The 24764-nt window shown below is 40.8% G+C and overlaps 1 protein-coding gene and 1 pseudogene across 3 annotated transcripts in view; one reads left to right on the top strand and one right to left on the bottom strand.

Annotated features, from left to right (window-relative positions):
* The window catches only part of SLX4IP (SLX4 interacting protein), a 199334-nt gene that overhangs the window by 16796 nt on the left and 157774 nt on the right, over positions 1-24764 (top strand). For all 3 annotated transcript variants that reach the window (XM_059705554.1, XM_059705553.1, XM_059705552.1), the window contains one exon: positions 1794-1849. In XM_059705554.1, the coding sequence (XP_059561537.1) occupies positions 1823-1849 (27 nt within the window). In that variant the 5' untranslated portion in view covers positions 1794-1822. The remainder of the gene's footprint in view (positions 1-1793; positions 1850-24764) is intronic.
* LOC132240161 (calmodulin-like) lies at positions 308-1535 on the bottom strand (annotated as a pseudogene).

The raw sequence follows: 24764 nt of genomic DNA, 5'->3' as shown, positions 1-24764 counted from the left end.
CATGCATTCATTCATTGGTTGATTTCTGTATGTGCCCTGACCCAGGATTGAACCCGCAACCCTGGCGTGTAGGGACGACACTCAAACCAACTGAGCTACCTGGCCAGGACTTGATCTATATTTCTAAAATAAGGTGGCAGGACAATGATAAGTAAGATAAACAAAGAAAACATGGAGGAATGAAGTTCTAATTACTATACATGCATATTTATTGACAGTAGAGGGAAACCTTTTACAGATAAGTTACAAAGAAAAGGCAAATAAATAATTTTGTACAATAAATTGAACACATTCTGTACAGATGTTGTCACTTTGCTGTCATCATTTGTACAACTCTTCATAGTTTACTTGACCATCGCCATCAGTATCTGCTTCCCTGATCATTTCATCATCATCATTTTCATCTGTTAATTTCTCTCCAAGGTGTGTCATCACATGTTGAAGCTCTGCTGCACTAACATAGCCATTGCCAGCCTAATCAAACACACAGATACTTCTCTAATTTTTTTCTTCACTGTCTTTTATTTTTTTCGCCATCATTGTCAGAAGTTTCAGGAAGTCAGTTTGCCGGGGTCCAGCCCCAGCGGGTCCAGGGGTTCCCAAAGGCGTGGACGGAGTTGGCGAAGAAGGAAGGACATGGAGACAGTGTTCAGTTGATCAGCAGCCTAGCCAGGATCTCCAGCCAAGTTCTGGTCTCGATTTCCAGAGAGGTTCTGCTTCCATGTTCTCTTGCTAGGTTCTCCAGCCAGGTTCAGTCACCAGGTTCTAGTCAGGCTCTCTTGCCAACCTCTGCAGTCAGGTTCAGTCCAGGATCCCTTGCCATGTTCTCTCCAGCGAAGTTCTTCTGTCTGTAGGTTCTGTGTAGATTCTGTCTTCTTGGCTCTGTGTTCTAAGTTCTGTGTGTTTCTGTCTTGTTACAACTGTATTTATACCAGTTGATTCAATCCTATCAATCTCTATTACAAAGGTTAGGGCGTTTCTTATCTCCATTCCAGGGAGAAAAGATTATGTAGTTTAAGCATGATTGTTCGTAGTTAAAGGGATTAATTACCCGCCTGGCACTTAGTTGAGGGGTTTTATTCCCTCCCTAACTTCAGGGGAAAATCCCTACCTGGGGATTCAACCTTTCTCTGAGAGGTGACCTTGGTTAAAACACAGCGCCAAGAAGGTGAGCAAACATATTAAGAACCGTATGCCATATATGCCAGGTCCCTTGAAACAGCAAGGATGGACCGGCTCCCGGCATCAGTTGTACCATTACCCTCAGCATCTATTTCATTAATCATGTCCTATAGCTGCCTCTGTGGGATTCTGTCCAAGAGACCTTTTACAGTTCCCAGTTCCTTTGTTGTTATAGTTTCATCACCATCTTTATCAAATAGTGAAAAAGCTGCTTTGAATTCTGCAATCTGCTCTTGAGTCAGTTTGTCAGCCTTCTGTGCTGCAAGTGCTGTTGGTCTCCAAGACGTGACCACATAGCCACTCAGCTCACTTGCTCCCCTCGGACTCGAGAAGTTTTTCTTATGCTTCCGTTTTATTAGAGTTTGTGAAAGATTAATATTAATTCTTCTTTAAACATTTGGTAGAATATATCTGGGTCTGTGCTTTTCTTTGTGGGAAGTTTTAAAATTACTAATTTAATGTAATATTTTTGTTAAGACTAATTATAAGTGAACATTCATCTTGCAAATACCAATTGATATTTGACTATTCAGCCAACTTTTCTCCCGTGTAATATTCAAATAGATAGAGATTTTTTATATACTTACTTTTTATTTTTTCTTCTGTTAAAGGTCTGTAATTACTTGGGACTCAGTAAGCCATGGCATCAAAGAAATTTGCTATTAAAGTAAGTAATGCTTAATAATCTTCTTTAAAATGATTAATCACTTTCTGGTATAGCTAAGTTCTATGTTAATTGAAAGTAGAATCTCTGAACTTTTCTTCTACTCTTTAAATTTGGTTCTCTACTGAAAACTTTAAATAGGGGATTGACAATTTTCATGTTTAGAATGAAAAGGGGGAGAAAATTTGTAGTTTATATGATTATGGGAGTTGCTGACTTCTGACCAAAAGGCATTACTCGGTCCTTAATTTAAAAAGTATCATTCACATTGTATGTTCATGACATAATTTTTTATTCTGACAAGCAATGAAAAAGAAAAAGTAGGCATCAAATGTTGCACCTGGTGAATGCCAGGGGAGAGTTCTCTTGCCTGGCTGCCCTCTTTTGCTTTCCTCTTACAAGTGTCTCTTCTCTATCCCTTAATGTTTGGCGCTGGGAGGATTGTGTATGTGGGAAGGAGGCGGGAAGAACTGATAAATAGTGGGTATAAGGTCTCAAAGATGCTTTCATATATATTGGCTCATTTTTAAGGGTATTTTCTCTATGCTACATTTTATTTAGTATGAATTCAAAACACCAAAATAGACAAATTAGTTAACTAGGTCAGATACTATTTAAAATTTTAATTGTATCTTTTTAGCATGTCAGTGCTTATTTAGATTTACAACATATTTATAAATCTTATTGCTTATAGTCATTTCTTACTGGTATACCAATTGTTCTGTAGTATTTCTCTCTGTGAGAGATTATTAAGTGGTGAACTTTAACTATTTGTCTAAAAATATATTTTGATCTTATTCTAGAAAATTATATAGTTTGTTATAGAATTCTAGGTTGAACATTATTTTTCCTCAACACTTTAGAGATATTTTTCCATTATCTTCTGGAGTCTACTATTGCAACTGAAAAATGTTTTAATTATCAATTTAAAATTTACATTTAGTGTCTTAAAAAATGAGCCATTTTGTTCTTTCTCATGATTCTGTAAGTTGCCTGGTATCAGTGGGGTCGTTTCTCTTTTTTGATGTTGCCTGGGGCTACAGTTATCTGGGGACTCAATTCAGATAGACCATCAAAGATGACTACTCACAGTTAATACTTGGCTGCGTGTGGAATCATACTTGGGACTGTAAATTGTTGCCCTTCTAGTTCTCATTTGTGTGGCTACTCTGCATGGGTTGGGCTTCTTCTACCTTGGTGGCCGAGATTTGAAAGATGGTGTCCCACAGCAAGAGTTTCAAGAAGAAAGAAGTGTAATTTGCCAGTCCTCTTATTGGCAGCCAAAGTCTCAGATGCCATTTCTGTGGCATTCTATTGGTCAGTGCATTCTAACCCGGCCCCAGGGAAGCTGCACCTCTTGATATGAGAAGCAGATGCACTTACAGGGAAGGGGAAGCTTGGCGGGGGAATCTGTGGAGACTAGTCACCACAGAAATCTGCTGTCAGCCTCATTGTGATTCCTTTCTTGGTTATTGGTCTTTTCTCTCCGGTTGCTCCTAAGATTTTATTTCTCTTTGTGATGTTCTGCAATTCTCCTATTAAATCTCAAGATAAAGACTTGCATTTATTTATCTGACTTGGGATGCGATATACATCTTCATTTGAAAGATTCAAGTTTTTATTCGTTGTGGAAAATCTTGATCATTTTCCCTTTGGGTACTGCGCCTCTTTATTCTCCCCCTGCGTAATCTCAGTTTCAGCCAAGTAGAACTTGAAACTCTTATACAGTGGGGCCTTGACTTAGGAATTTAATTCGTTCTGTAACGGAGCTTGTAACTCAAATTACTCATATGTCAAATCAAAAAGTGAACAAGTGAGACACGTGATGCTGGGCTGATGTTGTGGTGTTCACTGTGACGTTCGCTGCGCCAACTAGCGGTGGGGTATCTGAAGCTGGCTCGTAACCCGAATTTTAGCTCGCAACTCAAAGCAAAAAATCGGCCGAGAGACGGCTCATATCTCGAAAAACTCGTTAATCGGGACACTCGTAAGTCAAGGCCCCACTGTATGGAGTTTGTTGGATAGTCTCATATAATAAACTAGAGGCCTGGTGCACAAAATTCGTGCACGGGTGTGGTCCCTAGGCCTGGCTGGCAATCGAAGCACAAGTGCCTGGTGTGGAAGGGCAGGTCCCAGCTGACCTTTGGGCCCTGGGCAGCACTGGGCCCCCGGGCCCCCACAAGCCCCCCTCCTCCTGAGTCACAGTGCCCGAGTCCCCAAGCGGAGATGAAATGAGCACATTACGCCGTGGGCAGGGGCACGGCGTGGGCCTCTGGGCCGTCCAGCGGTGCTGCATAGAAGCTGGGTGGGCAGCGTGCTCTCTCCCAGCCGGCCTCACAGACTGGCTCCTGCTCGAACCCACGGGGAGCCCGACCAGCTCCTGTGGTCCCAGCAGCTGTGGCCCGCTCACCTAGAAGAGGGTGTGCAGGTGCGGGGTGGGCTCCTCGCGGGCATCTGGCACCTGAGCGTGGGGGCTTCCCTGGCATGTGAGTCCTGGCGTCCCAGGGGAGGGTAGCAGGGGGAGTGAGAGAGAGCTCAGTGGACCCCCCCGCATTCTCACCACACCTCCATCCCATCACCCCTGCCCCCAGGTAGCTGGCGAGAGGTTGCAGCCCCCCGCCCGGGTGCAGCAGGAGGTTGGTCGCTGCCATCCACCCCCAGTTCCCTTCACCTGCTCCATTATCCCACCGTAGTTCTGCTCTTATTGGGGTCTGTCAGGCCCGGGAGTGCCTCCACTGCTGCCTGCTGCCAGTGCTGCCTTGCTGACGCCCTCCATGTTCCGCGTTGCCCCCCCTGGTGGTCAGCGCATGTCATAGCGAGTGGTCGAACTCCCTGTCTCCAGGTCGAACGGCTGCCCGAGGGACAATTTGCATATTAGGTTTTTATTATATATGATAGTTTCTTATGTGTTAGACGGGTGATATTAACTTGTCCAGGACTGAGCCCCTCTAGGCAGTCTGCTCAGAAAAATGCTGGGCCTTTTGCAAAGTTCTGCCCAAACTGGCTGTGACCCAGTAGAGGAAACAATCCTGGTCAACCACAAAGCTTGGACTCCCATCCCTAATTATGCCAGAGATGGGTCTGCTGATTTCCAGGCCATACACACTGATGTGGCAAATCCTGCTACTGTACTTTCCCATCTCACAGTTGTATCATGGAGGCTTAGAACCTAGCTCTTAGATCATGCGAAGCAGGGGAGTTACCCCAACCACGAGTATCAAGCTAACCCGATAGGGATATAAACAGGGTCCTGAAGCATTATATGAAAGACTTTACACATCACATTGTGATGGTATTCCTGCCTCTGATCACACAGGCAAAGGCCAGTGCTTTCCTAATCATGCGGCTTAAAAGCCCCAAGCACTGCGATGCCATTCTGAATATCTGACATCTCACCCTTCCAGATTGCTGTGCATGTCCATAGTGTCATGATTAGTAGGGGACATGAACACTTAACGATATTGTTACTATGTGCCTTCTCTGATGAATGCTGTTCCAGTAATCTTGTATGAGTGCTGCTTGGCCATTTTCATTTTTTTTTCCTCTTCTTTTTCTGCCTCTATGTTGCATTCAGAGTGCTGTTTATCAGACCTTCTTTCATTTATTAAAAACTTTGCATCTATATTTAATCTATTAATCTACTCTTTATTTTTAGTGACTGCATTTTTCATTTGAGAATATGTTTGGTTATTTTTTTAATTCAAAGGCTGCTAATTCTTTTTATATACTTGTTCTATTTTTTCAACATGTTTTCATTTCCTCCTTTTATGTCCTTCATAATTTTAAATTTATTTCAGTCTGTTTTGGATTGTTCTATTATTCCAACTATTACTTATGAAGTGTGGAATAAATTGGTCACTGAAATTATTGGATTGTTCATTGTGTAATTTTTAATTGTACACACACACACACACACACACACACACGGGTGGAAAGACCTATGAGCCCCACAGAGCAGTTGAGTAGTTTCAAGTTTACTTCTGCTGGAGCCCTTGGCATTTCAGTGAATTTGGACTAGGTTTCATATTAATTTCATGGCTTTGGATTCCACCACCTTGTGTGTAGTATAACTTTACAACTCAAAACAGAGTCTGGCACAAGGTTGGTGTTTTAGTAATTTCTTGGTTCTTCTCCCTTCTCCTCCCTCCTCCCACGGCCCTGGATAGATGACAAGCTTCCATGTTGTTTCCCTTGGTCAGCGAGCAGAGATTTTTTATTTTATTTTTTTACATTTCCATGAAGGCTGCAGTTTGTCGTGACAATGAAGGAAAAAGCTCTATTAAGTAGTTCCTATTCTAAGAAATTATGGACAAACTTGTCCATATGAACCAGAGAGTATAGGAGGATATGTACAGATTGAGTACTTATTTGTGTGTCAGGCATTGTGTGAAGAACTGAAAGTTGAAGTTCTTTACAACTTTGGGCTTAACTAGAATGGGTTCATTCCCAACTCCCTTTCCTATCCCTTTGGGGCATTAGGATACCAGCTCTAAGCTATCTTGGTTCTCAAACATTCTGAAGGCCAGGCTTGAACCTTCCAAAGGAGAGATGGTTTCCCCCCCCAGCTTTGTTGAGATATAATTGTCATATAATATTGTTAAGTTCAAGGTGTACAGTATGACGATTTGATAAACATATATATGGTGAAGTGTTTACCACAATAAAGCTAACACATCCTTCACCTCACATAATTATCATTTTGTTGCTATGCTGAGAATATTGAAGCTCTACTCTCATTGCAACTTTCAAATATACAGTACAGCATTGTTAACTGTAATCACCATGCTATACGTTTAGATCCTTATAACAGGAAGTTTGTAACCTTTGAACAACATCTCCCCATTTCCCCCACTGCTCAGCCCCTGCCAACTATCACTCTACTCTGTTTCTGTGAGTTCCTTGTTTTTATTTACTTTATTTTTTAAATTTTAGTTTTTATTAATGTTGCTATCCAATATTATTTTGTATTAGTTTCAGGTATACAGCATAGTGGTTAGAAAATGATCCTATGTAATAAAGAGCTAATATGCTCATTAGACCCAACAGCAGAACAACCATCTGGATGACCTTCCGGATGACCTTCTGGACTAAGCTGGGGCTGTGAGGGCTAGTCGAGGCAGCTGGGGCTGCAAGGGCTGAGCCCCTTGCACAAATTTTGTGACTTGGGCCTCTAGTCTATATATATAAAAACCTTAAGTGACTGGTTGACTGGTTCGACTGGTCGCTATGATGTGCACTGACCACCAGGGCAGATGCTCAACACAGAAGCTGTCCCCTGGTGGTCAGTGTGCTCCCACAGCGGGAGCGCTGCTCAGCTGACCGATGGGCGCCAGACGCAGGGCTCACGGCTGGCCACTGAAGCCCAGAGACTGCAGCGGAGGGACAGTGAGCCTACAGAGTGGTGGTAGTGGCAGGCACAGCAGGGCCGGGATGAGCAGGAGTGACAGGCGGCATTGGACTGCTGGTTTTGGCCGATCCCCAAAGGCCACGCCAAGGGACCCCAATGGTGCACGAATTCATGCACCGGGCCTCTAGTATACTTTATAAAGTGACTTGAGGTCTGGTGCACAAAATTTATGCTTGGGGGGGCGGTGTCCCTCAGCCCAGCCTGCACCCTCTCCAATCTGGGACCCCTCGAGGGATGTCTGACTGCCGTTTAGGCCTGATCTCACAATCCAGGACTGCTGGCTCCCAACTGCTTGCCTGCCTGCCTGCCTGCCTGATTGCCCCTAACCACTCCCCTGCCAGCCTGATCAACACCTAACTGCCCCCCTGCCGGCCCGGTTGACCCTAACTGCCTTCCCCTGCCAGCCTGGTCGCCCCCAACTGCCCTCCCCTGCCAGCCATCTTGTGGCGGCCATCTTGTGTTTTGGAATGATGGTCAATTTGCATATTACCTCTTTTATTAGATAGGATTCCCCCAGTATTTCACGTATGCACCTGGCACTGTACATAGTTATTACAATATTATTGACTATATTCTTTGCGCTGCACTTTACATCCCTGTGACTATTTTGTAACTACCAATTTATTCTCCTTCATCCCTTCACCTTTTTCACCCAGCCTCCCAACCCACTTCCCCTCTTGCAACCATTAGTCTGTTCTCTGTGTCTGTGAGTCTGCTTCTATTTTGTTTGTTTTGTTCTTTAGATTCCACAAATAAGTGAAATTATGTGGTATTAGGGGCCCAGTATACGAATTTGTGCACCGTGAAAGGAAATGTGGGCCACTAGGCTGTGGTGGGCACAGGGGTGGGTCTCGGCCCATCCTCTGTGGGGCCGGCGCCGTCAGCAGGTGTGAGTGGTGGTTGCTGCCCTGATCATTGCTCAGGAGCAGAGGGAGGTCGAGAAGCCCTGAGGGGTGATCGGGGCTTGCAGCCACTGCTCATACCTGCTGACGGTGCCGAGCGATAGAGACCAGCACCGGGTGCCAGTAGCGGGTGCGAGCAGCAGCTCTGGTGCCGGCTGCGGGTGCAAGTGGGGTCGGGGCCAGCAGTGGGTGTAAGCAGTGGCATCGGCGCCGGCAGCAGGTGCGAGAGGCAGCTGCCGGCCCTGATCACCCCTCAGGAGCAGTGAGAGGTGAAGAAGCCCTGAGGGGCAATCGGGGCTGGCAGTTGCCACTTGCACCCACTGACAGAGCCAAGCGATTGGGGCCATGCTGGGCATCTGCAGCAGGTGCAAGTGGCAGCTCCAGTGCCAGCAGCGAGTGCGAGCAGGGCTGGCGCCGGCAGCAGGTTCAAGTGCCGGGTGGGACCGTGGCGCGAGAGAACAAAGAATTTTCAGTAACCACCAGAGGCTCACCCTGATGACAGCGACCAGCGTTCTGCCTTGGTCTGGCATCCCCGCTCACCTGCTCCACCATTCCGCCATGGCCGATGCCTGCCACATTCTGTGCTCTGCCACCTGATGCCAGTGCCCACCATGTTCCGCGTGCGCGTCCCCTGGTGGTCAGCACATGTCATAGTGACCGGTTCAGTTTGGTTGTTCTGCCATTCGGTCTATTTGAATATTAGGGTTTTATATATATAGGTTTGTCTTTCTCTGACTGGCTTATTTCACTTAGCATAATATCCTCTAGGTCAGGGGTGGCCAAACTTTTTGACTCGAGGGCCACAATGGGTTCTTAAACTGGACTGGAGGGCCGGAACAAAAGCATGGATGGAGTGTTTGTGTGAGCTAATATAAATTCAAAGTAAACATCATTACATAAAAGGGTACCGTCTTTTTTTTTTTAGTTTTATTCATTTCAAATGGGCCAGATCCGGCCCGTGGGCCATAGTTTGCCCACGGCTGCTCTAGGACCATCCTTACCTGTCATAAACAGTGAGATTTTATTCTTTTATATGACTGAGTAATAATTCATTGTATGTACATACTACAACTTTTTATCCACTGAGTTAGATGTTTTTAGATTCCATATATTAGTGAGATCAAACAATATCTGTCTTTCTTATTGTCTGACTTATTTTACTTAGCATAATGCCCTCAAAATCTGTCCATGTTGTTGCAAATGGCAGGATTTTCTTTTTTATGGCTGAATAATATTCCACTGTGTGTGTGTGTGTGTGTGTGTGTGTGTGTGTGTGTGTGTGTGTGTGACATTTTCTTTATCTATTTATCTATCAATAGACACTTAGGTTGTGTCCATATTGTGGCGATTGAGAATAATGCTGCAATGCCTGTGGGAGTGGGGGTATCCTTTCAAGATAGTGATTTCATCTCCCTTGGATATATACCCAGAAGAGAAATTTCTGGATCATATGGTAGTTTCATTTTTAAGTTTTTGAGGAACACCATACTGTTTTTCATAATGGCTGTACGATATTTACATTCCCACCAACCTGGACTAACCAGGGTTTCCTTTTTCCCATATCCCCACTAGCACTTATCTTTTGTCTTTTTGATAATAGTCATTCTGACAGATATGAGGTGTGGTTATTTTTTTAAAATATGTTTTTACTGATTTTAGAGAGAGAAGAAGGGAGAGGGAGAGAGAGAGAGAGAAACATCTATCAGCTGCCTCCTGCATGCTCCCTACTGGGGATTGAAACCTGGGAATGTGCTCTGACGAGGAATCAAACTGGCAACCTCTTGGTACATGGGACTATGCTCAACCAATTGAACCACACCAGCCAGGATGAGGCGTGGTTTTGATTTGCATTTTCAAAGGAGTAATTATTGAGTGTTATGGTTGGAATTTATTAATTAATTAGTTTTTTTTTTTAAGAACCAACTTCTGACTGATTTTTTCCATGTATAATTGTTTTCTATTTTATTGATTTTTTCATTTCCTTTCTTTTGCTTTCTTTGAGCAAATTTGCTCTTCTTTTCCCAGTTTCTTAAAATGGAAACTTAAGTCATTGATTTTGAGCCTTATTTTCTAATATATACACTTTAAGCTATAAATTTCTCTCTGAGTGTTTCCTACTTTAATTGTATCCCTCTTGTTTTGTAGGGACTTTGCTTTTCAAATAAAAATATTTTCTAAATTTTATTGTGATTTTATTTTTGATCATTGGGTTATTTAAATGTCTATTATATAGTTTCTGAGTATTTGGGAATTTTCTAATCATAACTTTGGTAAAATTATGGTAAATATTAAATAAGTGCTTGAAAATGTGTTAGTTGTCAGGTACATTGAACTGCATATGTCACTTAGGTCACATGGATGTTTGACATATGTAGTTCAACTTCCATGCTGCCTCCCACATGTATCCCGACCAGGAACCGAACCAGTGACCTTTTGGTGCACAGGGAGACACCCAACTGAGCCACACCGTCCAGGACTCTAGTCATACTTCCAGGGCTCTAGTCATACTTAACCTAAAGTCTACTTGTTTCATACTAGTAGAGCCTGTATTTGGGATCTCCAACTAAATATTTGAGTCCCCATTGGACTCCCAAACCCCAGCAGTCAATAAGTCCCACCCGTGTACAAAAACATTTCTTCCAGTCAACATTTCTGGTCAGCATGTCTGTTCTTACTTATAAATGGACAAAAGAGTATCACCAGAGATTTAAGGAAAACTTGAGAAAGAGGAAAAAGTGAACAAGGAAATTCAGAGGGTCAGAGAGATTCTAGGGAGCAAAAGAAGACTTTTAAAACACTATAATTAGTATTTCCAGAGCAATAAAGGAAACAATTATAACCATGTAACAAGATCAGGATTTTGTAAACAAGGGAAATTCCTGAGAATAGGAAAGAGCTCTTGAAAATTAAAAGTGCTTAGTAGAAATAAAAATGCAGTGGATTATGGGAAGATGGTTGAGGAATATTGCTCAGGGATTAGAACAAAAAGATTATAGATAAAAAAATGTGAGGAGAAATCACAAGAAGGTGAGAGGATATGAAAAGTAGAGTTCTAGAAAGGAAAACAAAGTAGTGGAAAGGGAAATCAAATAATATAATAAAAATTTACGTCATTATGGACACAGCGTTTCTCTTTGAAAGTTGCTGTGTGTACCCAACAGAGTCAATGAAAAAGAGTGGTACCAAGGCACATTATCCTAACATTTTAGAACATTGGGAATACAGAGAAGAGCCCAAGAAAAAACACATCTTGTACAGAGGATCAGATTCAGAACAGCCTTCTCAGCAGCAGCAGCTGGGGACAGTGGACCAATCCTCTCCATATTCTAAGGTTAATGGTTTCCGACCCAGAACTCTCTTCACAGCTGAGCTTTCAATCACATGTTAAGGTAGACTAGAGATATAAAGTCTAAATACTTTCCTTCTAATGTATCCTATTTTAGGAAGGACATGGCTTTCCAAAATAAGGGGGTCAACAGAGAAAAAGTGAGATATGAGATCCAGGAAATAGGGAATTTAACAGATGAGGGCCTAAACAAATCCCATGATGGTCAACTGTGTATCCTGCTTACAGAGCAAGCAGACTGATTGGAACAGGAGAGTTCCATGAAAGATGTCTCCAACAAAAAATAAAATGAACAAAATACTTAATATATTTAAATGTATTGAGAGGAGGTTTTGTTTTTGTTTGTTTGTTTTTTGTTTTTTAATTCTATCAGAGAGTTTGGGAACAACTTAGTGATAGTAATACGAGAAACTAAATAAAACAAGAATGATGCAACCCTTAACTCTAACAAAAGATTGTGCAAGATAGCAAAGTTAGGGTATTACACTGCATGGCTCAACTTTGAACCGAACCAAGGATACATTTCATATATTGTTAACTCCAAAATTTGGAAGGCTAGGGATGGGGGGCGGGGGGGGGGGGCGGTGTGGGGTTGGGCAATGCTGCATTTTCAGTGGAAAGTATGTAAAAGTGAAATAAGAAATCATAGTATAAACATAGTATTTAGAAATATGGTGGTCAATACGAGATCAAATAGCTAACATTTTCAGTTTGGTCATACCTGGTCAGTGAGAGTTACAATGGGGATGGTAGCAGGATGGGACAGAAGAGACCTGGTTTTTTGTTTGTTTCTAAAGATGTTTATTGATATCAGAGAGAGGAGGGGGGAGAGAGAGATAGAAACATCAATGATGAGAGAGAATCATCTGTCGGTTGCCTTGAGCCCACAACCCAAGCATGCGCCCTGACTAGGAATTGAATTGCAACTTCGAGGTTCATAGGTCCACGCTCAACTACTGAGCCACACCAGCCAGGTGAAACCTATTTTTGATGTCATTTTCATCTGTGCATGCATTAGTATGATAAAAAATTAAATGGCTAAATAAAATTTAAATGGTATTAACTTATGCAGATTTTCATATAGATAGATTCATCTACTTTTGATTATTTGGGTTTAATACTACTTGGATATAGCATAGTTCCCAAAGTAACAGAAAACTAGGTGAACACTAAATAGTTTACCACTTGCATCTCAGTTGTTTATTCTCTTTCCTTGGAATGGTATTAATTATCTAGCCTTCAAATCCTTCATAAGAAGAAAGGTCTTCTGACCTTCTTGCAAGTAAGAGGGCTTCCCTCCCTCCTACCCCCCACCCCGTGCCCTCCAACTGCTTTGGCTCTGGCCTTCCACTCTGTTAAGCCAGAATTCCAGGAAATGGCAAAAATGAGCGAGTGTCCTTGGAACCATAGCTTTCAGGGTCTCTTGACTTCTGAGCCACTGCAGCTGTGATAGGATGTGAGATACATCCTATACGTGCTTTAGCGACTCCTTCCTCAGCTGAAAGTAGTGGTGATAGCAGACATGTCTCCCCAAGGCTCCTTAGTGATTTTAATTCTAGTTCTATACCCACTGCAGTGTTTTAGATTTTCCAAAATGGTAAGTCCAAAATGATAAGGGGCCAAGGGTCAGCTGCTTGTTTTGTAAAAACAGTTTATTGGAACAGCCACTCCCATTTGTTTAGGTATGGTCTCTGGCTGCTTTTATGCTACCATGGCAGAGTTAGATAGTAGCAACAAAGACCTCATTGTCTTCAAAGTCTGAAATATTTATGTATAAATGCTGATTTCAGTATATAAATATATCTCGTGATGCACATAGCTAGTATCAGCTTTATTGGACATCACAAGTATGCAAAAATCCCTCTGGACACTTCCTTCTTGCATCTTGTCAGAGCAAACTTTCAACGAAGTTACCTTGGGTTAAACTGGCTGCAAGGGTGGGTAAATTAGTAAGGCCAAGGCAAGGTCATTTCCTTTGCAAGTGGAAGCAAGAAATAGACATGACATATAATAATCTTAATTATGGACTTTTATCCATTAAAATACAAAGCTTTAATGAAAAGAAAATAAACTTTAGTAATAAATTACTGTCAAAGTATCAAATTAATATGCATGGTGTCTACCTCTGAAAAGTTTATGGGTCCATCCCTTGCTTTGAAGGTATTTTTAAAAGTATATAATGCTGCCAGGTTTCACTCCTATGATTTTAAGTTTTCAACTTGGGTTCCAGCAAAGCAATAATATGAAAGGTTCCTGCCTCATTTTCTCTCTCTGTGGATCATTTCCTTTGCTTCCTGCATCTGTTTTCTTGGATTAGTTAGGTATTATACCAAAGTCTAAATGTCTTTTGGCTACAAAGCTTGCTCTGCTGCTTCCCTTCCCCCCAGTCCACTTTATTGTGGGTGGGAAAATTTTTGTTGAGAGGGCTTGATTAATTAGAAGGGATTCCTGGCGCTCCTAGCTATGGCAGCCTGGGAAGATTACAGAGCCTGGCTTAGTGACAGGCCAATCTGTATTTAGGAAAAACTCGGACCAGCCAGATTTCCCTGGAATGTGGACTGGCTTTGTCTTCTTCCACAGGGAATGTGAAATGACCCCCTCCTCTTCCTTCCCACCCATTCCAGGAGACTCAAAGCTTTAACTTTTGCTGTTGATAGTTGTCCACTTTTTATTAGGGGGTGGGAGTTGGGATGGGGTGGGGAGCTGGACTTTTGGGGTAGGAAGGGTGAGTCATTTTCTAAATCTAAAATAACAGGTTTCAGATTTTATTAATGTTAATGAGGAGAGGAGAGATTTTACATGTTTAAAATCTCCCTGAATCTTTCCTATTTATGTTTTTCTTTCCACTACTTTGTAGCAATTATAGTTTTATGTTCTGCTCTGAATTTCAGTTAACCTTAGTCTTTGCATTCCTTAGAACAACCACAAAAAGAGAAATATGCACGAGAATTGACAGTGATTTCCCCTTTATAATAAAAGTAAAAGTGAAGAGCAATGCTTTGAACTTCCACGGAAAGAAAGTTGAATAGCAAATGGGCTTTTGTCTTGCTGGTTTGCCTCAATGAATGACTTCAATCCTGTGTCTTAGGTTTTCAGTTACCTAAAGGGGAATGTGGTACTGATTTTGTCATCTGTGCTTATTTGAAAATAGATGCATTGATTTTGTGTATTATTATTGAAAAAAGATTTATGCAAATAGTTTTCTATCAGTTGAGTTCTAGGTAATGCCTTTCTACTAAATTTTAAGACAGTAAGACTGACATGTCCTAACAGAATAAGTCATAAAAGTTTAAATGGTTACATTTTGTACTAGAAATGAATTTGAGGAGTGTGCAGTCTTTATCCCTAAAACTATTTTTACAAAGGCACTTATTTGTCTTTGTGAAACTTTTCAAAGTGAAAGAGGCACCTCTGTATTTCTTTTCCCAGTACTTAAACTGTTCATATTCCAGTTCCTTCTTAATTCTGTGTGTTCCTTGGAGAGGTTTAAGTTTTAAAGACATCACGATCAGTAAGAGTTTGCTTAGTGGTTGATGACATGCTCAAAATAAAGTAGGCTATTTTTTCCCCACTTTCTGTTATCTGTTCTATGACTTTGAGCAGGCTGGAAACTGTTCAACTAAATGTATGTTGATTACCTGGTAGAATCGAAATACAATTCATAATAGTTTACCAGCAGTTACCCAGTTAATTCTGCCTCAGGCATAAAGCTTTTAGGTACCTTCTCACTCAATAGGGTGTTTGCTCTGAGTGTTGATAACTTTGAAACAAAGTTCTTGTTGAACTTGAAATAAAACTTCCTTTTCCAAGTACTCTCTCTGCCTGTCTGGCCTGAAAAGCAATTTTCTCGGCTTTATTTTTTTACTTCTTTCCCATGTGTATAAGCTCATCTATTCTTTTTCTGCATGATTAGCAAGTGTTTAAGTACAACCCTGGCTTCTCACTCTGTTTTTTGCTTCAACTTGCTACTGGCCACCATGAAGTCTCTGCCTAAATTGATCCCTAAAACCTCAAACCAAGAATTCACTTTGGCATAGCTTTCTTCTAAACTGACTTTTGCTTTGAACGTCTTGGTACTATCCTCACACATCCCGGGCTTGCCAAATTATGGTGTGTCATTGTTCTGTATTCATAATCATCTAATTAATGCACCCACCCTTTGTAGAGTATCTTGGACTTGCTGCTTTTCCTTCATTACACATGCAGCCTTTAGCATACTTCTTGCTTGTATTTCTGCATTAAACTCTATGCCTTGTTTGTCCTGCCATTTTAGTTCATACAGACAAGTGACAGGATAATGTTTTTTAACACCATTTTCATCATGTTGCTTTCTTGCTTACATGCTCAGAGTAAATCCTTTTGTTTAATCAAATCTAATCCAGACTCTCCAGCTCAATTTAAAGCACTCTGCAAACTATCCTCCCCTCTTTAACTTTGACCATGTTTTCAACTTGGAACTTGGGAACATGGCCCACCTATTCCTATGAAACTGGTGCATTTGCCTTTACTGCAGCATATGGCCTGTAGTTTTCTCTCTTCCTGTCCTCTTGCCTTTTTTTTTTTTTTCTTCATCTTTGCCCATCAGCTTTGTCCAGGCTTGACCAGTGACTCGATTTTCCTTTGATACATGATCCAAACTTTTTCCACATTTATTACCCTCTCTCTTTGTTTCTTTACCCATTATGTGCAGCTTATGGTGTCATAATTTAGATATATTCTCCAGTTTCTACACACACGTACATAAGCTTTTACAACATACTGTACCAGCCACATTCCCTGAGAAAAAGGACCTGTGCTGCTTCTTTTGTATCCCTACAGGCCTTGTGTAATCTGGAGCATTTTGTGAGGTGTCAGAACCCCCCCCCCTTTTCTTACTACGAAGTTGAGAAGTTTCTTCCCTCATGGTTCATGGAGAACAGGGAAGTCATTCAGGCTTAGAATTATTTTTATTGGTCTTTTTTCAGTTCCAGACAGAGAATGTTGTGTAATCTTCAATTTGTGGTATATTTCTTAAATTCTTTTTTTATCTGAAACTATTTCTCCTTTTAGGAGTCCACAGTTCCACTTTGAAAATATTTTAAGTAATTGTTTTGAAAATAGCTTCTGTTAATGGAAAATGACAATGTGTAGAATTTGTGTCTCTATGTCCTTTAGGAAAGTAAATTATTTCAGTATAATAATGTTATTTATTTGGCATTATTATGTTTTATCTTAATTAACACTTTAGTGTTAGACCTTGGTACTTTAATTTTTCCAACATTCAAAGCATATACTTTGTATGTTATTAATTTATTCTAGAGTAAAAAATAAATTTTAGCCAGAAAGTAGACAGGATCTCTCACAGATAAGGGAACTCAATAAGTTCCTTGGATTCTCTGTGAGGGCTGTAGAGGGCGTCATTGTTCCATGTTTTGTAAAGTAACCGCAGACATTCTGATCCAAGGAAGCACAGCAACTGAAGTGCTTTTTAAATTGCTGGCTCATTCCTAAATTATCCTGATATCCTAAATGCCTGTGTTTGTTTGCCTGGAAGTTGTGTGCATGCTCTCATCCATAGCCTGTTATGCCTGTGAATATTTAGATTGCTCTGTCTGACAGTTCTTCTTACCAGGAAACAACACCATTAACTGCAGCAGGAGAAAACAATCACAAAAACCCAGACTCTCCAAAGTGGCCTCAGAGAAAGCATTCTCAGAGTGACACAGACAGCCTCTGGCATTCTTTCCTTTCAGATTCAGGAACCAGAATTGATGGGCTGAGAGTGAGGATCCCCTTTCTCCTTAGAAAGCTTTAGGACCCCATCCCAGCCCTTGGTCCTAGCAGTAAAGGCTGTGGGGGACTGGGACAAGTTCTTGCTGTCAGTGTTATTACAGTTACTGCTCTTCTTCCTCACCCTTCCTTATTGTTGTTATTACTGTTGGTTTAGGGGATGGGAGGTTAAGAATCAAGAGGTGGGGTGGGGACTGACAGAGTATCCTTGCATTGTACAATCCCTGGGAATTCCATGGAAATGACATTCCACTGAAATAGCCTGTGTGTGCAGCAATCCACATGTTAGCCAAATAATGTAAAAATATGCACAGTGTCCACCTACCTCCTTCAGATGCTTCTCTGATAGTAACCTTGGAATATCCATGATTAAGTAATATTGGAAACTAGGCCACTGTGTGTATGTATACACTACTTTATTGCATGTGACAAATGTGAGTAGCATGTGACAATAAATTCTGATTTTAGGACTAGTAGAAACATCAAGTAATGAGTTCTTTTTTAAAAAGTATTTTTTATTGATTTCATAGAGGAAGGGAGATGGAGAGAGATTAGAAACATCAGTGATGAGAGAGAATCACTGATTGGCTGGCTTCTGCATACCCCATACTGGGGATCAAGCCTGCAACCCAGGCATGTGCCCTGGCCAGGAATCGAACCTCCTGGTTCATAGGTTCATGCTCAACCACTGAACCACAGTGGCTGGGCAGGTAATGAGTTCTTAATAGTGATCCTACACATTCACATAGGCATGTGTGAGCTAAGAAAGAATGTTATGCTGTTTGGTACACAAAGGTATAGCATCATATAGGTTCTGGCAAGGCATGTGCCAAGCCTAGCATCACAGTTCTCATTACCAGAAAAGTTCACTACATATTTATTTAAAAAAAATCCATGTATAAATGGACCTGCGAAGTTCAAACCCATGTTGTTCAAGGGCCAACTCTATATTTTATGGATTAATGTTGAGATCATGTGTAGTTCTAAATTTCTGTGACTCTCTATATCATGTTGCTCTAGGTTTGTTTTATTCATTTTTTAGTTTTTTATAGTACTTGAAAGTTGGATCATCAGGTTTTTGAGGAAAGAATTCTAGAAGATGGGGTTAACACCAAATTTTTAATCATGTTTCCTGAATTCATATTGTAATTTTACTTGTGAAAACTATATGACTTTGGGTGAATCCTATTACCTCTCTGTGCATCCATTTCTTCAATAATAGCACTATATGTTTGACAGGGTTTCTTGTGAGCATCAGATTAATAATGAAAGACATACTGCTCTGAAACTATTTAGGGAAATAACATTTTATGCATGTTATGGGCCCTCAGTAATTATTTTATGGTGACATTCTGTATAGTATTAGAGGGACTTGGCCTTAGCATCTTATTTGGTCTCATAATTCTTTGGGGTGAAGACTAGTCTAATTCTTTTCATGTGGGAGGTGTCAATTAGCAAATCTTCATTTATCCCTGGTATGCAAGGCCCTGGGTTAGGCACTAGACACAGACACGGCTGATGATCGCCTGTTCTTATCCTTAGGGGGATTTGCAATGAGATATTAATGTGTCAAATTTTAAATAGCAGTAGGTTAGTGGAACAGAGATGCCAGAGTACCCTGCATAGCTGAGTCGTAAACAAATAAGTACAGTAATTTTGTTCAAATCTGTTTCCGAATTGAATATTGTGGCAAAGCCATAGGCATCAATCTGTTGGGTGCCCTATTTGTGTGTCAGTTTTCTTAGTGGGCTACAGTGGCAGGTGGCTGGGGCTGGAAGTCAGGGGGTTAGATCTTAGTCCTTGATATTGGTTCCTGACTATGGACAGGTCAGTTAACATCTCTTGTTTTAGTGATCTATAGCTGTGTTACCAGCCTTTTTATAATGTTATGGGTCAGAAGATCCAGCTGGGTAGTTTTTCTGCTTTACACGGCATTGGCTGGGGTCACTTGCTTGGATGCATTCAAGTCACTACTGGGCTAGAGAGCTCAAGAAGACTTCACTCACATGTTCCATTCTTCTCCATGATGATTTTGTCTCTTCACAGGTTGTCTTGTCATTCAGTAGACGCTAGCTTGAGCTCCCGTATGGCATGATGTCTGGCTTCCCCAGAGAACATAGGAGTGGAAGCTGTGAGGTTGTACCTGGAACTGGCAAACTATTTCTTCCACCATATTCTTTGGTCAATAAGGAGACCTAGGTTCTCCAACAAGATCAGGAGGAAAGGAAATAGATTCCATCTCTTAATGGGAGGAGCCGTGTGCATATACCAAGGAGAGGAGGAATTGTTGCTGGCTGTCTTACTATAGTTATTTTATCTAGTAGATAGTTCCTTTATCTATTAAATGAGGTTTTGGATTATGGAGTCTCTTAGGACCTGCCTAGTCTTACATTTCTATAATTCTATGAATTTCTATTTGAAGATTTTTTTTGGTATATTATATAGTAGAAATAATTTGGAGGTAGAAAGGCCTGGATTTGAATCAGGGCCTTAACATTGACGTGCACTTTGGGAAGTGACAGTCGTTCTGAGCTTTTGCATCCATGTTAAATAGGGTTAGTTGAATAGTATTAATATAAACTCACTTCTTAGATTATTGTCCATTTTAGCAATAAGTCATCACTCAGAATGTGTTAGTATCCTTCCCCTTTACCTTCCTTGTTACCTGATTTGAGCCTTTTCATAGACAACAGTAGTGGAAGACATTAATTGCAGTTCTTTTTATTTAATACTAACATGAAGGTATTCAGGCAGAGCCATGGGCCCCAGAGAACATCACCCTCAGGGCTTCCAGCAGTGTTTCCTGAAAGTGCCTGGTTCCCATGGAGGCCCAAGCCAGATCTCTGTCCCTGAGTGGCTCAGCTGCTGTCTATTCTTTTGATGTATTGAGATTCTGCACAGAATTTAACTGGGTTCTAGGAGGAGTATAAAATACATTGAAAACTGCTGATGTAGTCCAGCTCCTTCATGAATGGATGAAGATTCCTGTGGAGCAGAAGGTGAGAATCTGAAAAGCTGCCCAAGAGAAGTTAGTACCTTATTTAGAGACATAAGAACTCTCCTGGGCTGGTGCTAGTCAAGGCTCTTTGGAGGAAGAAACAAACCTGTGCAAACTCCCAGAACTAGAACAGAGAACTTTATGATAAGGGAGTGGGAGTGTCCCAGAGTGCCTTGGCACTGAGCTTTGTGAAGTTCTGGAGACAGCTTCTGGCTGCCCATGGCAGATCCACTGTGGGCCTCTTTGAGAGCAGGGCCCTGGTCTCTGAGTATTCCTTGTCATTCTTTCTCTGCTGGCTTCTCTCCACTCCCCTGTGCACATTGTAGATCAGGTTGGCTCCTCACCTTTCAATGACATATTTTACAAGACTGCTGTACCTTGCCCCAATAAGCAAACTTCTGGAGGTGACTTTGCTCCAGTGACTATGGCACGGGCAGTGTCCCTTAGTGCACAAATGCCTCTCTGTGCTCATGCCCACTCTTGGGCATGGCAGTTGTCAGAAAAAGGGGCATAGGTTACCCCCAAAATTAATACAGCAGTGTTTTATGGTTTAGAGACTTGACTATAAAGTTTCTTCTTGGCAATGGCACAGACAGGCCTTCTTACAGAACATAATAATGAGTACCTAAAGTTTGTAGGGAGGCCTCAGGGGCATCCAAGTGGTAGCTGAAATAATCTGACCCTTGAGAAGGTTCTCTCAGTTACTGGAGATGAGGATGCTTATGATTACTGCTCTACTTAACAGTTTGCAACTTGTTTTATTGTTGGTGTGCGTGTTGAGGCATTTGTAGGTTGCTCACATTCTTTAATGTGTATATGTTATGGTAATTAAGCCATAATATTGCAATAATCAGGAAAAGTATCAAAGAGCATGTCATTCTACCAGAATTTCTGAATATCTACCCTATCGATTACCTTCAGAGTCAGGAGGGGACTCAGTCTTCAGTAGCATCAATCTGACATTGAATCTTAAATTCTGAAGCCCTGAATGCATTCTAGCAAGTCGCTAGTCAGCTATGAGTCTGCATATTTGATTTTGACTCAGCATTCCATTTGTACTTCCTCCAGTGTGTGAAATTACAGAAACTGCATTGTAGCTTTAGTATTTTTAATTGTCACCAAGTGGTGCTGCTAGCCAGTATGCAAAGTCTTCCAACAGCTGATGAAATGCTTACTTTTTCAAAGATGGCCCAGAATCAGATGTCGCTGTATCAGCTCCGATGCTGCATGAGTCTGTTTCACTTCCCACAATGACTGATTCTCCATCTGCCATGACAGTGCATTCCTGAGCTGCTGCCCCCTCACCCGTGGTGACTGGAATGTTTATTTTTAGGAAAAGTTAAAATTATCCAGAGAAGGGTGTCTATAAATTTACATGAATCAGCCTCTCTGTGCAGGGATCATGGGAGAGCTGTGTGTATAGACTTAAAAAACTCTTTATGGAAAAATTAAAAATTATTAAAGGGGAAGAATATAATGAACATGGATGTACCTATCCATCATCCATCTTCAATATTGAGGGCAATTTTAAATTAAGTAATTTAAACCAGTTAAAGGCCAGTTTGAAAAAAGTGAGGGGAACCACGTGACGTTGACATTCTTTAAGCGAATTTAAGCTGAATTTTCCAAATTTCAGCACTGTTAGTAATTCTCCTCCACCAATCCAAAAGAGCCTTAGCTCTTTCCTTTAGTCTTCAGTTTAAGTTCTAAGTAATATTATTAGAAGTATAATAAGAGATCTTATTAGGGCATTAATGTGAATTTTCACATGACAAAGAGTAGTCAGTAAAACTTGATTTTGGTTACCTAGGTTCTGAAGAGACCACCAGTATGCCTTAGATTTCTGATTTTATTTTGCAGGGAATTCTTGTTGGGGTTTTACACAGTAGTCAGATGGACCTCATCACTGTTTCTACCTTTGGGCTCTTGATTCTTTCTCCCCAAGCTGGGGATATAAGTGTCAACCTTTATAATATTGTTATATAAAAAGTGTCTAACCCAGTGCCTGGCAATTAGTAAGCATTTACTAAACTTAGCTATTAGTAAATATTCCAGCTGGGAAGCAAACCAGTTTTAAGATTATGCAGGCTCCCTCCTATTCTTTTCAGGTATTTCATTTCAGCTGCATATGATGTGAAGTTCAAGTGTGTTATGATTTTTTTTAAATTACACGTTCTCTTTTAAAAGATCTTGTGACAGCCCAAGAGGGGAACTAACATTTACTGTCTACCTACTAAGCTTTTCACATATTATCCTATTTAATATGTGTTTTTATACATCCTGTTTAATTCTCACAGTACTGTTAACTACACCTTACTGTTGGCGGGTCATGAATATGAAGGGCAGTGAAGTTGAGTATTTTGCTCAAGTTGGAAGTAGAAAATGGTTAAGGTTTCAAGCCTAGGATCTTTTACTGAAAGTTGTATACTTTGATGAAGATTGAAAATGATAGCTGCAGTCTTATAAAGGGACTGGTTTAGAATTGCCCTTGTCCAATAATGATTACTTATTAGTGATTTATAATTTTTAAAGTTTTATTAGCTATATAACTAACCATATTGAAACACATTATCTTGGGAAGTAGGCAGGGCAGGTGTATTGATTAAAGAGAGGGTCCTGGGACTTATGATTCTTCTTCTTTTATTGCCCTCAAAAAAAGTCTTTTAGGGAAAAAGATGCATTGAAGACTGTTAGTCAAAGGTCAGTTCTGGGCCCCATTGTCCTTTGTAGAACCTTAATGATCCATGCTCTTCTGAGGCTGGGTGCTCCTGTCAAGGGAGCGATTCTTGAGCTCCTTTGGCTTACCAAGTGTGCTGGGATGAAAGTGGAGAAGTGAGAGAAGGAAGAGGGGTCAGTGCTGGAGAAAAAGGCATGTTACCTCCATAGCCAGGTAGAAGCAAGAGAAAACCACCCAAGTACTAGAATTAGGGAGATATATACTTCCTCTGACTAAGGCTTCTGCCCAGATCTTGACCTGGTCTTGGGGTTGGAAGTTAGGGAGACCTTGACAAGTGGGTAGGACTATGGTTACCTCCCAGGAAAGTTGAGGACAATCTGGGTGGTCAGGTACTGTGGATGCAAAATAAGAATCAATGCCATATAACTTATAGACTCTTTGTAAACTTCTTTATTTACCCCATTTGGGAAATTTTAAAAATCTGAAACACATAACAAAACAAAAAATTTCCATATTCTCACTCTCAAATTCCATATTCCTATTACTTTTAACATCTTGTAGTATTTGCTCCTACACTCTTATTTTAGAAACATGCAAACAGACTTGTTTCATAAAAAATTATCCATTTGCATTATGAAGAATTCAAAGGTGAAAAAAAAACCTTCCAAATCTATTATGGAAACAACTCTTGTAGCATTAGGTGAACATCGTTCCAGATGAATACTATGGGCATATCCTGTGTGCAGACAGAATGATTATAGCAAAAGCTAGAAACAATTTTGTTAAATAATGGATGTTATAACTGTTACTTTAAAAACATAAAATGTATTTTTATCTTTTATTTAAAAAATAATTCTTTATTGTTGAAAGTATTACATATGTCCCATTTTTTCCTCCACCCAACCAACCCCGAGCACCAGGCCTTCAGCACCTTATTGTCTGTGTCCATGGGTTATGCATATATGCATACAAGGTCTTCGGTTGATTACTTCCTACCCTCCCCCGCCTTCCTCTGAGATTCCACACTCTGTTCCATGCTTCCATGTCTCTGGATCCACTTCATTCATCTGTTTACTTAGATTCCACATATGAGTGCGATCATGTGACACTTGTCTTTCTCTGACTGACCTATTTCACTTAGCATGATACTCTCTAGGTCCCTCCATGCTGTCTCGAAGGGTAAGAGATTCTTCTTTTTTATTGCTGCATAGTATTCCATGGTATAAATGCACCACAGCTTTTTTATCCACTCATCCACTGATGACACTTGGGCTGTTTCCAGATCTTAGCTATTGTAAATTGTGCTGCTATGAACATAGAGGTGCATACATTCTTCCTGATTGGTGCTTTGGGTTTCTTAGGATATATTCCTAGAAGTCGGATCACTGGGTCAAATGGCAGTTCCATATTTAATTTTTTGAGGAAACTCCATACTGTTTTCTATAATGGTTGTACCAGTCTGCATTACCACCAGCAGTGTACTAGGGTTTCCTTTTCTCCACATCCTCACCAGTACTTGTCATTTGTTGATTTGTTGTGGATTTTTATCTTAATAGTTGAAAAAGAAGCTGAATTGAAATGTAAGAAATTGTTGAAACTCAAATATCTTTTCCTCATTAAATTTTATATCCAAAATATTATTCTAAGATAAAAATGGCTTATAAAATAAACATTTTTAAAAAAAATTAAATTTCAGTCTTAGTATTTATTGACCCCTTGCTCAGAAAGAGGGGAACAACATGAAGCTAGTGGCTACCATACTTAATAGCACAGGTCAAGAAAATGAATTAAAAAACTGAAATACATAAAAATATCAACA

The sequence above is a fragment of the Myotis daubentonii genome, chromosome 8 (genome assembly GCF_963259705.1).
Source record: "Myotis daubentonii chromosome 8, mMyoDau2.1, whole genome shotgun sequence".
In the NCBI taxonomy this organism is placed as follows: domain Eukaryota; kingdom Metazoa; phylum Chordata; class Mammalia; order Chiroptera; family Vespertilionidae; genus Myotis; species Myotis daubentonii.
This window is presented reverse-complemented; position numbering and strand designations above follow the sequence as displayed.